This window comes from Pelecanus crispus, chromosome Z (genome assembly GCF_030463565.1).
Source record: "Pelecanus crispus isolate bPelCri1 chromosome Z, bPelCri1.pri, whole genome shotgun sequence".
Lineage (NCBI taxonomy): Eukaryota > Metazoa > Chordata > Aves > Pelecaniformes > Pelecanidae > Pelecanus > Pelecanus crispus.
This window is the reverse complement of record NC_134676.1, coordinates 32,055,100-32,069,958: the sequence shown is the minus strand read 5'-3', so window position 1 is coordinate 32,069,958 and position 14,859 is coordinate 32,055,100. Positions and strand designations below refer to the sequence as shown.

At 41.8% G+C, this 14,859-nt stretch overlaps 1 protein-coding gene across 4 annotated transcripts; it reads left to right on the top strand.

Annotated features, from left to right (window-relative positions):
- Positions 1–442: 442 nt before the first annotated feature.
- AK3 (adenylate kinase 3) lies at positions 443–13,903 on the top strand. Of its 4 annotated transcripts, XR_012831848.1 has the most exons (7): positions 443–590; positions 4,879–4,998; positions 8,135–8,307; positions 10,638–10,756; positions 12,151–12,270; positions 12,550–12,645; positions 13,272–13,903. XR_012831848.1 is itself a non-coding variant. In XM_075725964.1 (6 exons), exons 1-6 carry the CDS (start codon positions 443–445, stop codon positions 12,554–12,556), a joined length of 687 nt encoding a protein of 228 aa, XP_075582079.1. In that variant the 3' UTR covers positions 12,557–13,903. The 4 variants fall into 4 exon arrangements, 3 of the variants coding, with proteins under 3 accessions (XP_075582079.1, XP_075582081.1, XP_075582080.1); XM_075725964.1 differs by having other exon boundaries at positions 12,550–13,903; XM_075725966.1 differs by lacking the exon at positions 443–590 and adding an exon at positions 2,165–2,203 and having other exon boundaries at positions 12,550–13,903.
- The last annotated feature ends 956 nt before the right edge of the window (positions 13,904–14,859 follow it).

Genomic DNA, 14,859 nt, shown 5'->3' with positions numbered 1-14,859 from the left:
GATAGTTCAGGACCGAGAGTGGGAAGAGGCTCGGGCAGGGGCAGCCGAAATGGGCAGGAGGGTGCGGGGAGGTTGGTCAGGGCCACTTAGGGCAGCGGCGCGCTAATGCTCGCTGCTGCTTTACTTTCTAAAATGCGATTTGCTTTAGTTATATATATATTTTTTTTTCCCCTCCCCGGTGCTTATACGTAAAGGATCTTTCCTTCCTGCCCCTGACTGACAGCCAGAAAAGCTGCCACTGTTTTTCCCTCGGAGGACCGGCCTCGGCTTCCCACTCCCCCCCCCTCCCCGCCTCCCCGGTCCTACGGAGGGCGGCCGAGGCGGTGCTCCCCGGGAAGGCGGTGCTCCTCCCGAGCGGCCCGCGGCCCCTGCCCGTCCCCTTTCCCGTCCCCTGCCCGTCCCTGGTCCGTCGCCTGCCCGTCTCTTTGCCCGCAGCAGCAGCATGGTGGTGCCGCCGCTGCTGCGCGCCGTCATCATGGGCCCCCCGGGCTCCGGGAAAGGCACCGTCTCCGCTCGGATTATCAAACATTTCGGGATGAAGCACCTCTCCAGCGGCGACCTACTGAGGGAAAACATGCAGAAGAAGACAGGTGGGAACGGCGACGGTCCAAGGTTGGGGGGGAGGAGGGGCGGCCCCACCGCCCCCCCCCTCCCCGCGGGAACCGGCCCCACGCAGCTCGGCAGGAAGCTCTCGCGTGACACAGCCCCGCTCCGCCGGGGTGGGGGGGTGGGGGCGCTCCTTCCCCCGCCCCGTTCCTTCCCTTTCTCCCACCCACCCACCGCTCCCCGTCCAGGAAGCCCCTGGAGGCTTCTTGAAGGGCGCTTGCTCCCCCCCCCTCCCCTCCCCCCCCCCGGTTGGGCGTCTTCTGGCAGCTTTTCCTGCAGGCCAGAGGCCACCGAAGTGGGCCTCAAGGCTTCAGCCGAGGATCCTCTAAAAGCTGTCACTTGGCATCCTCTTTGTAAGAGTGAACGGGGCATACCTGGGGGTTATCCCGTTTTCCTTGTTTGGTTAACACCTAATTGTTTCTTCGTCTTGGTGCTTTTCATAAGCACCCAGCGTTTTCTGTGGTGTGCCTGATAGTCTTCCAGCTGAAACATCTTGGAAGGGAAAAACACATTTTTAACAGACGGGGCAAGAGTAGGAGTTCTGGGCAATCAGACTTTTTCAGATCTCTGTTAGATTGCTAGAAGTAGTGGCACCTAGAATTACCAGCTATTGCGAAATTAGGCGGCCTTGTCCCAGGCTGCCAGGCGTAACTGTAGTGGTGCTTTCCAAAAACAATGGGCAAAATTTTCAAACGGCTTACTGTGTGCTTTTTAAATTGTTATCTTACAACAAGTTCACATCATGCTTAGGTTCCAGCATGGTCTCCGTTCGCATACAGAGTCGCTTGTATTAGTTAATGAATTATACTTACTATATAGTCCTAGCTTGACTTCTGGCTCTCTGTTGAGGTGCCACAACCCCTCTCTCCGGTGGATTTTTGTAATGATGAAAGGTCCCCTCCTGACTTCCTCATCTGCTTTTCTTCATGGTGGGGTCGAAAACCTGGTAAGAACCATTTCAGGTTGCATGTGACAAACTGAGAGTATTGTTATTTCCAGCACTTTGAAGCTGCGGAGGACTACATTCACTTGCAAGTATCACTGCAACATTATGGTTAGGTAAATGGCAGGCCTGGTTTTGGAAGCTTAGAAGCATGTTTGAAGGTGAAAAATTATCTGTATTATGAAATCAGTTGTGATGTGATTTCCACAGCTCTTTTCACATAAATTCTGTTTGCTCTGTAAGAACAACGACTTCGGGTTAGTTGACTGACTTATGACAGTTGATATCTACAAGTTAAACATTTGCTAGGAGCACCGCCTGTGCAGGCGTATCTGATCACATTCAGGCTTTTTCTGTTTGGTTGCACAAGCCTGACTTTTCATTTACAGAGGGTCACAAACCCAAAATTGTTGCTCTTAAGAACTTTCAGTGTAAGTGACACCTAGTGAGAAAGGAAGGCATTCCAGAAGATGAAGGAAATACTTTAGGCTTTCTGCTCTTTCTGTATGTCTTGGAAGCAATATCAAAGAGCACCAGAATCAAGCTGAAGGGTGTGTGAGAAGAGGAAATTGCAAGTGGAAATACCCCATTGCTTGATTTGAAGAGGGAGCCATGAAGTAGTGGAAAGAAAAGTGATTCGGCAAAGTGTTCTAGGTGGGTTGGACAGATGAAAGAATGTGAAGGAGAACAAAGATGTGAAATGAAAGTGTAGCAGACACGTTAAAACCCTGGATGTGAGGAGAGAAGCCACTGGAGGGGGTAAGAGATGATGAAGTTGCTCTGAATTAGCTAGTGTAGAACTTACAGGAATCTGCTACAGAGTTTTTCATTCACTAATTAACCCAGATGAAGCTCTGTTTTAATTTTATTGCAAGTGAATCACTCATTGCAGAAATGGCCTCCAAAGGTTTGAGAGGCTACTGAGGTAGCAAGAGTAAGCAGTACACTGAAGATGGGGGCGGGACTGAGAGGCAACTCAGCGAGATTTGACAGGTTTAGTCGAGGCAGAGTTTATGAGTTTTGATTATAATAGAGGAGTCCTGCAATTCCCCATTCCTTGGGAACCATGTTAGGCTAAGTTAGGCCGTTAAAACACTTGGAAAATTAACTATAATTAACAATAGTTACACAGTGCCATTTTTGGCATTTGCTGTCTTTTGAAAATGGACTTTGTTGAAAAGTCCTGTTGAACATGTGAGCGTCCTTAGCAATTTGCAGCTGTTACCATGGTCTGCTGCTTTGGAGATTGGAGAGTCTGTGACCGCCTCTCTAGTGCTAAGCAACCTGTTGTCTGAATATGGCTGGAGCTTGTTTGCTGTAATGTGGTTAGGACATGCCAATCTTTTGCAAAACCATGAAACATGGATACCTGTTATCACCTAGGCAGGAAAGAAACCTGTGTTGCCTTTAATTCCAAAGATTGCCATGCCTGTAGTGGTTTCAGATGCAAACTGAAAAAAAAAAGAACAAGGTAAAACCAACAAAACCTCAGGAAATCCCACCCGCAACAACAGGGACGGGGGGTGGGGGGAGGGGAAGGGGAAGCTGTGATCTAGTATGCAACCTTTTTGTCCTAACATATAACTATTTGGTATTTGGGTACAGTTGTGCCTATTTTTTTCTTCTGTAATAGTGACTTCCTAAACGACCTGAGGTTTGTAGAGAGAGGCAGCATGTTTCCAGCTGTGTTGGTCTAGTAATAGGACCTTACAGCTTGCCGTACTCAAAACCTCTCTGGGCCCAAAAGCTCATCTGTCTTTCCAAAGTATCTTAGTACCATTCTCTATCAACTTTGCCTTGTACATATGTGATCATTGTGGCTAGAGCAATGCTGCAGTGTAAATCAGTAACAGATCCAAGCATCAAGTACACATTAAGCTCTCTAGATGTAATTTATTCCTCCTCCCAGCCTCCTTTTGCAGGGTACATAGTTCAAGGTGCACTAGAATAATAAAAGAGGTATGACTTGCTGACCATGAAGAAGGGAGGTAAGGAAAAGAATAGACACTTTGTACCCAGGCAGACTGTCACTTTCTTTCCAGTTTGTGATGTGCTGGAGGACTCAAGCACCAGAGTCTGACTCTTTTCCACATTGTGAGGATTTTTTGAAGTCTGACCAAGGTGCATAGTGCCTATTTCTAAATGGTCTTCAGACTGTTCAAAGCCTGACTATAGATGTGAACACCCAATAAGGGGAAATTTTCCCTTTATTATTTCCCCCCGCCCCCAGCACCAAAGCTACTGTTTGCATTACTTGAGGGCATCTGTTGCTTTTCAGTTGCTTTGTCTGAAGAAGGGCCTCTGTACTATTGGACATTGCAATACTGCATCAAGTGATGGGACTGGCCATTGCTTTCTGCTGGAAGTAGTTATATCTTGTGTTGGTATGTCAGCCCATCCCATTTTCTCTTCTGTTTAGTTTATTGTAACTAGATCTGAATTGGCTGCACGTAAAGGCTTCTGCAGATCCACAGTAAAACCAATCTAGCTGCTATTCTGGGTGACTTACGTAACTGGGTAATTGTTTTATAAACAAAGGCTATGGAGACTTCATGCCTAGGACACAACCCAGGCAAATGAATTTCTTCCTGGCTATAGCCATGCTTTGGGTGAATGACAGCATGCTGCTGCCTGTCATGTAGGAGCGTGGTGTGATATCCGGAACTGTGATGCATGGATGGCATTTTAGTGAGCCAGTGGGCTGAATGACTGGTATCCATGGGAAAATACTGGTGTCTATGTACTCCCATAAATAGTTTACAACATCTATAAACATCCTCTTGTAACTCTAGTAATCATAAAAATACACATCTGGCAAGTGTGTCCCACTGCATACTTCTCTCAATTACCAAAGGCGTTTCTCTTCATAGTGAAGTCATAAGTTAATAACTAGCCACTAAACCGAGAAAATAACTTTCTTGACAGGAAATCTGAGGACTGATATCTTAATGAGCTTGTGTCCTTTACATTTCATCTTTTGAAGACTCCTCTACCTAATGGCCTCTCCTGATTTTAGTTTTTGGAACCTAGTATTTCAAATACTTACTAGTAAAATTATTTGGAGGGTGAGGGGATAGCGGTGTGCTGAATGCCCTGTTGCCATCCTTGGAATTACAGACCAATCAAATCAGTCTGTTACATATTTGCATGATCAGATCCCAGCTGATTGTCTGGTTTTGAATTTCAGCAAGCATACTGTCTGTCTTGTTTACAGCTTTACTGTTCTGCGCCGTCCTGATCAAAACAAATTTTTTGCAGGCTTGTGGGCTTTTTTTTTTCATTTGCTGGAGGTCAGAGATAGTGTAATGCAACTTCTCTTACTTTCGCAGAAGTTGGAATCCTTGCCAAGTCCTACATTGATCAAGGGTGGCTTATTCCAGATGACATCATGACACGACTAATGCTGAATGAGCTAAAAGGTCTAGATCGGTACAACTGGCTATTGGATGGTAAGTTAGCATATTGGATATCACTGCATATGGAGAGAAAATCTGCACTGGAAAGCTTGGAGTGCTTTTGTCACTTGTGGGTAGCTACACTCCAGTAGCCATCCTTGAGTCGTAGTAACTGGACAGTATTTGTTGCCAGCTTGTTGTGAAACCTTCAGCAGCTAGTCTGCCCCAGTTTCTTTGACTGTAACATGCTTTGGGTGCATCCCGCCTTCAAAGTGTTACAGGGATGTTTAATTCATGTTGAAAAGGCTATTTCAACACTCCAGTAAAATTTCAAAATTGGTGTATCTGGTAATCCTTATACTTTATTTCCCCTTTAAAATATGTATTGAAAAGTTTCTGTTTTTAAAGCCTTTTCTTGTTAAAGTCCTTGGGGAATGGAACACTTTTGAAGAACGGGGATGAGGAATTATTTAAATAGAAAGGTAGGTATGTGATGCAGCAACAGGGTAAGTATGGAAAGTGAGTACTGCAGCAGTGCAGTGTGTAATAAATCACTAACAAAACCACTGCTTAAGTACTCTAAAAGGCTTCATTTGCTCTTTGGTTCTGTTCTCTAGAGTGAATTGTTTTGCAATTCTGCAGTGTAAGCTCATTGCTTCAGCATTCACAGTAGAGAGAAAATGCATTTGCTGCTGTCTTCATGAACTGAATGGCTCGTTACCCCACCCATAGGAGTACGGTTGGATGTGCAGCACCAGTTGGATGGCTAGGCTGGATGTGTGTGGTTTTGGATGCTGGTCTCAACATGTCTCAGTAGATAAAACTAAAAAGTTGTTGGTGTGGCTTTTTGTTTAGAGGGAGTGAAAAATCCACAGTGCTCTCTGTCCCTTGGTGCTTTATTATAATTGCTTCTAGTACAGTGATCTGTTCTGGTGGCTTTAGTCACAGTTATATTCCTCTTTAGTGAAGACAAAGGCTTAATTCCCACAGTGAACAGCACAATGAAACCTAATCAACAAAGGAAAGAGCTGCAGACTTTTTTTTCTTTTTCTTTAGTTCCAGCTCCTGTGTACACACAGTTCCAGCCTTGTGGATCTGGATGTGTAGCAGTATAGCTGGGCACACTGGCAACTCTTAACAGGATGGTGTGGAGACTGTAAGAGAATAAATCAATTTCTGCTGCATGTTAACGTGCTGCCTTCTTTAAACTTTTGGAGCAGAAATTTTGTCTGCATCAGCATTTGTAATAATACTCAGTGAATTACACTAGGGATAGCTCTGGCATAATCGGCTGTGTAGGAACAATACTGTTCTGTTGAAATATGTTAACCAGAAAGTCTTTAGTTTGGTAACTGCAACTCAGAACAAACAGCTGAGGTCAGCTAGGTGAAACTAAATTGAGTTGCTTAGCTGCTTGTATGCTCACTTAGCCAAATACCCATTTCCACTCCCTTAGATAGGTTGGTGGTTTCTAGAGTCATAGCAGATGTAGCAGTCTGAGTTGTGTGTGTGTGGGTATGATCTGCTTAGATTTATGTGCTTTATAATTAGGGTACTTTTTTCTGTGTTCCTGGATTATTCATAATTCATCATGTTTTGTCAATTATTTTTTCTGTATCGAGAAAACACTGTATGCAGGAAATGCCGGTTCAGTTTCAATGAAATGCTTTTGTAAAGGCACTTTAATTGGTTGAGGAAGTTTCTCATTACTAAGTCCCAAAGCAAACTAATTTTCCAGCTGCATAACTAAGATGTGTGGTGGCTGAGTAGCTTGTCAATGCTAAGAAGGAACAGCAGTTCTGGAGTCCTGGCTCTCCCTCTGCTCTTAACATTTAGAAGCACTTTCATGAGATAATGTGAATGTGACAGAAATAGGATGAGGGCAGTTGATGACTGTGATGCAAACCAGGTGCATCAGACTTAATGCACAAGCAAGAACTTGGTCTGAGTTAATTAAGTCTTTCCTTTTGTGATGTGTTAGACAAGACACAGGAGCCTTAAGACCATAAAATATTTTTTTTTCTGTGGTAAGGCTAGTTCTTGGCTGGTTCCTTACTCAGGCAATGGACTCATCAACCAATGTTATGCAAAGAGTTTCTTAAGTTTGTACTTGTCAGTACTTGCCTTTATGGAGAAGTTTACTTGTGTAGTATCATGAAAATCTAAAAGCTACTGAAGAACATGAGACTGTGCAAGAGCTTTGTGGTTAGAGGTATTATTCCATTGAACCTGTGGTGCAGTAGCATGTTCTGCAGTAGCTTTGACTGCTAAAGTACTTGTGGTCAATTTCTCATTTTAAATTATTTGTGGAGACTTTGGTTTTCTTGTTCTCTGTTCCCTGCCACCCCCACCCCGCTCCCCCTTCCTTCTTAAGTTCCACTGGATTTCTCTAGTGGTAACATGTGCCTTTGAGGGCATGCTACCGGAACCATAGAGTTCATGGGGCAAAACACAGTGTCTTTTAAGTGAAGAGACAGATTCCTGTTCAGCCTGAGTGTTCTCACAGTCATCATCCCTGAGGATAGTTTGATACATTATACTTTCCAGAACACTTTCTAAAGCTACTCTTTTATGTAAAATTAATCCTGGACTGCCTCTGGTAGATTCACTAGGCTTACTGCAACTGAATAAAATAGGTTTGTAATGGTCACCTCCTTAAGCCAGACTTACACAACTGTGGAAGTAAGATTTGTCACAGATGTTTCTAGGTTGTTCCAGACCTCTGAGTAAACTGCCTGTAGCTTTCATTGTTTGAAATGTATATACAATGCTTTTTCTCAGTATAGTGATACATAGTACATATGAGTATGGGGTCTTTTTGCATTTATTTAGAATCATAGAATCATAGAATGCTTTAGGTTGGAAGGGACCTTGAGAGATCATCAAGCCCAACCCCCCCTGCAGTGAGCAGGGATTGAACCTGTGAACTTGGTGGTGTTAGCACCATGTTCTAACCAACTGAGCTATGATTAACTGAAATGAGGAGATGGAAGCTGGGAGGCGTTTAACAAGTTAAAGTGCCATGACACACTGAAAAGTACTTTGAAAATCCGATGGCTCTTCAACCTTTATAGTATGATGATGTTTTTTTTTCTTCTGTCTGACAATTACTTCCTCTAATGACTGAATCCAGGTAATTCTCGCTATAACTCTGCCTTTGGATTTTTATGGAGTTGTTTCCTTTAAAAAGGTTTCCCCAGAACGGTTGCTCAGGCAGAAGCCCTGGATAAACAATGTCAAATAGACACCGTGATTGACCTAGATGTGCCATTTGAGACCATAAAATGTCGGCTCACAGCACGTTGGATCCACCCTGCTAGTGGCAGAGTCTACAATCTTGAATTCAGTCCTCCCAAAGTGCAGGTAAGCAATACACGTCAGTGTGGGCACTAAATAAATCATAGAATCAGGGAATCGTTTAGGTTGGAAAAGACCTTTAAGATCATCAAGTCCAACCGTTAAATGTTCCATTGCATTTGGTAATTGTAGTAAAATACTGTTTGTGTATGTTGTTGCAAAACACAGTAGCTCAGAAGAAAAAGGCTTGTTTCATCTCTTAGGAGCACAGAACCTTTCTGGTAACACCCTGCCTCTGAGGGTATGTCAGTGACCTAGTAGAAGCTCAAGCTGATGAAAGATGCGTTTGTCCCCTGCAGAATAAAACAACACAGTGTTTTGTAAGCTCTTGTTAAAGCTGTTCACTGCAGCCTGTACAGTCCAAAATGTAGTTTCCTTTTCCTTCCTCCAGAAGACTCATTCTTTGTATCTAGGAAGCACACCAAATCATCAGTCAGAAGAATCCACTTAATGCTTTCCCTGTGATTATATTTAAACAGAACAGGTATTTTCAAGGGAACAGGTGTCATATTGCAAAATTAGATGTAGAAACTTGCCAGTCAGGGAAGCTTCTCAACAGATCAAAGAGGTTATGGCTTGAGATATCCTAAAAAGGAATAGTAAACTTGAAGATAATGGTTGTATATTGTTACCTTGAGATTTCTGAGGAACTCGGATATGCCTCAGTGCAACTCAGCTTAAGTTCTATTTCATTCTTAACTCTAAATAACTTACCTGTTGTGGTATCACATTTCACCTGGAAGCTCTAAGTTACATCAGAAGCATAGCAGGCCTTGTAGTTTTTGGATGTCAGTGTTACAGTAAGAGGCCAGCACTGGAAGTGAGTAACTGGAAATACTGGGTTTGTATTGTTTAAAATGTGGTGTCTTAAGTCATGGTTATTTTTAATTGTAGAAGAGCATAGGCAAGCTGCAACAGAGAATTATCAGACCTACCAAAGAGTGGGCTTCAGCTGCAACAGCTTTGCTATTAGAACACTCCACTCTACCTTCCACTAATTAGCAGGCATGTCACAACATAGTAGATTGCAGTATTTAAGTGAAACCACATAATGGAGCTGAACAGCTGAAATACAGTTCTCTCTGTTATCTAATAGACCTGCAAAATGTTTACTTATTCAACGGAATGAAAAGATTATGGCTTTAAAGTTAATGCAAGGCTGAAGGCTCAGTATTTGATAGGTACAATTTGATAGGTACAATTAAGGCATTGATAGGTACAATTATGGCTGCCTGCACAGATGCTAGAAAGAAACACTTGAGTGTTTTAAATGATTGTATTATGTAAACAAGGTAAGTTTGACCATATAGATCCAGCTCTAATATGATACAGATGTTCTGGAACAGATTTTCTTCACACCTTCATGAACAGAGAAACTTACTGAACAGTAATGGTCGTTGATTTTGTGAAGCTGACTGCCCGAATGCAAGCAGGAAGGGAGAACATTTTTGTGGTCTAATTGGCTTTGAACTTGCAAGATGACTTATGTTTCCACTCCAAATGTCAGATTAAACTTGACTTTAGGGAAAATGAAAATTCTTGAGGATTTAATTAATATGTACAAAGGAGCAAAGAGTCCTTTATATCTGTGGTGGGGTCATGTTCTGTCCTTAGATGCACAATGATTCAGGGCACCTAAGAAGGAGCCAACTTTCATGCCACTAGCTAGTCCCTCATAAGATATGCCAGTGGTCAATAATTTATTCAGTTGTTGCTGGTTTCCAGGCTTTAAAAGCTCCATAATCACTTAAAGCACTTCAGTAAATTGGAGGTGAAATGTGCAGTGAAGTATGAGGTGTCATAGTTCACACATAAGGTCCCTACCTCTGTTTACTGAATCCTAGAAAAACTTCAGCTGGCTTTTATGCCATTTTTTGTACAGCTGTTGCTAAATGATAACTCTTCCACTTTGCAACTTAAAATCAAAGGGTCATTAACTCCTTTCCCCATTTCAGTATTGTCAAACAAAGATCCAATTGGTCTCTTGATTGTTTCCTATTATGCAGGAACATATTACCAACAATATCGTTTTCCCTCATATAAGAGGGTTTTGTCTACATATTTCCCATATTCAATGAATGTTCCAGAGGACAAATTAGCCAAGTTACTATGACCTGATGTTCATTGCCAATACTGAGAAAATATTTTTAACTGATGGACTGTTTTACCGGAAAGCCAACATCTTATATTCCAGATAAAATATGGGCAATAGCCTTTCTCTTTAAAAGCAGAAATCTGCACCTTGACTAACTGGAAACTGATCATAATTTAAATAGAAAATTACACAAAACAGAAATAAGAAATATACACCAGTGTTTGCTTTTAACCATGATTAGGGCATTGATGATATTACTGGAGAGCCACTTGTTCAGCGTGATGATGATAAGCCAGAGACGGTTACCAAGAGGCTGCAGGCTTATGATGCACAAACAAAACCTGTTCTAGAATATTACCGGTAAGTAGTAAAATCTATTCTTCCACATTCTAAAAGCTTATTCCACATTAGCATAGTGAGGAACAGATCTCTTCAGTTATAGAGATACTGCAACAGTGAACGTGGTGTAAGTAGCAGCATATCTTTCATCAACTCAGTAAGGAATCAACCCAGCAAAATGAGTATGTTTTCCGCTGTTGTGTGAAACCTCTTCAGGAGCCTGCTTAGCAAAAGAGCCTTTCACTGCAGTTATATTTAGCTTTAAAAAGAGCGCTGTGCATTATTCAATATGTTACAGTACTGTTCTGAGCAATGTAGCTCTGGTTAGTAAGGTAACAGAGACAGTTCCTTTTTCTGGAAGATTTAACAGTATTTTCTCTTCTGGATGTCTAAGCAGAAGTCCTCCTAACAAGGGCAAGGGGTCAAGAAGTGATACACAAATAGAAAAACTGTTAACTGTTAAAAGTGGCTGTTCTAAGAACAGGACTGTGATGGGCACAGCTAGCAAGACTCTTTGGGAGTAAGTAGGTATTTGGGAATACTGCCATTTGCATTGTGGAATGATAACAAATTATTAGATTGTTTTAAGAGCGAAAAATATACACAAAGTTTCTCTTAATGTAAAGCTGCAAATATCACATTGCTAATGGATAGATAATAGTAGGTCACCATGTAGAGCTTTGTAGCCTTATCTTGCCTAGACAAAGAAATCAGACTCTCTTTGACAACATCCTGAAGTGACTGTCCTTCCTCTGTCTCAATATACGCTACCCTTCATTATACTCTACCAAAACTGTTGAGCTGTTGAGCAGAAGACTAGAAGTCCATCTTTGGGGTGGTTAAGTTTTAAAGAAGGAGCTTTTCTGCATTGACAGTGATTTTCCTGACTTTGGTAGCTTTCTGAAGTGAAAATGCCTCAAAGCGCCACAGTAAGACATAGGCCTAAGCTATTATTATCACTGATAATAACATACTTTACAGATAAAACTAGCTACTAAAACTAATTCAGAATAACATGATTCTGCCTGGTTCACTTGCTTGTTCTGATGCACCTTCTTTGATCCTCAAGGTGTAACTTTACAATACCTGGGCTAGTCACAGTTGTTTGGATGACTGCTGTATGGCATCTGCTGTATCACTGCATTGCTGCTTCTTTTTTTACCCTTCAGTTTGTTATTCAGTACTCTGTGGACAGGTGTCAGTTTTATGAACTGATGTGGCCAATAGCTCACTGTTTGAGGAAGAGAGTAATGCACATCCAACCTGCATTCCCAACATTATGGCTGTTCTTGGTGTTAAATGACTTGCATATTCACACACTCCTGCCAGGTCAATCTTAAAAAAGTGAGGTGGAGATCCTGGAACAATTAAACAATTTGACTTCTGCAATGCTTTCTTCTTTTTTTTTTTCTTAGGAAAAAAGGGTTATTGAAATCCTTCTCTGGAACAGAAACCAATAAGATCTGGCCACAGATCTATGCTTTCCTCCACACCAAGTTGCCAGATGTGAGCCAGAAAGACACTGCCACTCCCAGGTGAAAATAGGTCTAACTTCTGCTCACCTGTCATAGCTCACACTTGATTACGTAAGATTCAGCAAGCAAGGATTTCTCAAAATAGTCTACCAGATTGATCAATAATTAAAGTCTAATGTTTCCTTAACTTACATTATGATAAGACTTAGTTGCCTGTGGTTCTCACTTTAATGCTGTATTTTTTATATTAAATATAACTAATTTTTATAATATATAGTAACCGACTTTAACAAAAGCAGCTACTCTTGTGTCTCTTATTCAGAAAATATTTGTTTGCAGATATTGACTGGTGAAGAAAGCATGTTTCAGAATACAGCTTAATTACAAAACACATTGATTGATTTACTTACTCATGAAATGTAGTGCAAAGCAATGGTAAGGACAGGAAAGCATGTTTCTTGAATGTGTCATTAGTTGGGGCTAGCCAGAAGCTATGGGGAACCATGACCACCATTCTGCAAAAAGCCATTTCAGACCAGAACTGGCATATATATGTATGTTGATCTCATGGAAGACAGTCACCCTCTTTTAGCTTTGCTTGCCCAGATTAACATCACCCAGGTGATTTTCCTGGGCTTAAATTACCCTTAACACTTGCTTGGATGATTGGCCTTATTACTATGTTTATGCTTCTGCCTTCAGAGCAGCTATCTTGCAGGCATGAGAAATGGAGTTTCAATGATGTGTAACACATTTGGTAAAGCCTCTGTCTTTCTGCAGCTGTATAAGACTTTATTAGTAAAAAGACAGCAGATACTGAACAGATTAACTGTAATCTGGTAAAACTGCAGCTAGATGATCTTGACTAGTGAATGTGTCTTTTCTACTGTCTTTGAAAAAACAACTGCTCATTGATGCCAGTGCCAGGATTTCCAGTGGTCAAACTATTAACTTTGTCATATTACTGTAGCAAGTTTTATTGTAGCAATTGGACTGGTTTTCATGAGTTCAGACTACTAATTCATGTCTCTGACCAGCTCTTGTATTTATTTATTCACTAGGTAACTGGAGTTACAAACTTCCACAGGCCACACTTTTTAAACGTCCGAGTAATGCAGACGTTGCTATTTTTCATTGAACTGTCCTAGCCCTTTTTTTATGCTCACCAGATCAAGACTTTCAAGAAGAGTCAGCAAAACCTGAGGAACAAACAAGTCTGTCTAGGCAACGTTGGAAGCAGCGGTGTTCTACTAATACAGGTCCCAATCTCCTTTTGCAGTGATTGTAACAGCTACAGAGCTGTGGTGCTAATGTACCCAGGACTACATTTGCATGTCTAGTTTTAGCATTATCAATATTAAGACACATTTGAGTCTAAAAAAGATGGTCATTGTAGAATTTGTAAAGCTTTCCTATTACTATAAACAAACAATATGGGCAGCAGCTATCACTGCAAGCAGCTTTCCTTACATTTTAAAGAAAACTTGCCAAAGGCTGACCACTTGTGCTTTCATCTTCAGAAATGTCTATATGGAGGCTGTAGACTCGGTGAGTTTAGAGATGCACTTCCTTAAAAAAGCTAGAGTTAGAAAACATTAGCTACCAAATTACAACAAGAAACCCTGATGTGCTGCCTACTTCCATTTACGCATTTTGATTTCAATAAAAAGCAGCTATGCTTGTTTTTTTGCCAGCCTACAGAACTTTCAGTTAGCCAAAGGGGGAGGGAATCTCCTTATGATTTGACACTTATTCCCACACCATCCAATTTTAGCCCCATAGAAATTTTAAAAACAACTTTCAGTATATCACAGGTTGCTAGATCAATGTGGCTCTACTGCTAATGGTAGCAATTGCAAGTCACTGTGCTACACTGCCCTTACTACCCTTGTACGTAACATTCAGTTAAAAAAAACAACCTGAAGTTATTAGTTTCCCTTAATAATTAATTAATTATTGAGGAGGCAGTGTTTACTTATCCTCTCTGGAGTATCTGTCAGACTTTAAAAACCAAGAAAACCCCATCAAACTCTACTACTGAAGCTGGCTATCTCTCATTTGCATCTGGGAAAGAGCTGCTGCTTGCTCCTTTATCCTCAGTCTGTCTGTAAAAGAACTGCTAGAGAACAGAAGGCACATGAAAAGCTACTTCTATCAGTGGATCTGGAGTTCCCACTTTTGCTACTGCATTTCTACTAATACTCAATCTAGTATACACACTGCAGACTTAAGACTTTTCCCTATCTCTGCTATAGCCAAAGCTGAAAATTACTGGATCTCAGCACAGCTTTTGCCTGAATTAGCAACTGCAGGTAGACTCTGTTCATCAAACTACTGAAATCTAGATACCTTCCAGATCTTACATACAATCAGAACAATACAGTAAAGGACCAAGAGTTCCTGCACTTGGGTCACAACAAGCCCATGCAACGCTACAGCCTTGGGGAAGAGTGGCTGGAAAGCTGCCCAGCGGAAAAGGACCTGGGGGTGTTGGTTGACAGGCGGCTGAACATGAGCCAGCAGTGTGCCCAGGTGGCCAAGAAGGCCAACAGCACCCTGGCTTGTATCAGGAATAGTGTGGCCAGCAGGAGCAGGGAAGTGATTGTCCCCCTGTACTCAGCACTGGTGAGGCTGCACCTGGAATACTGT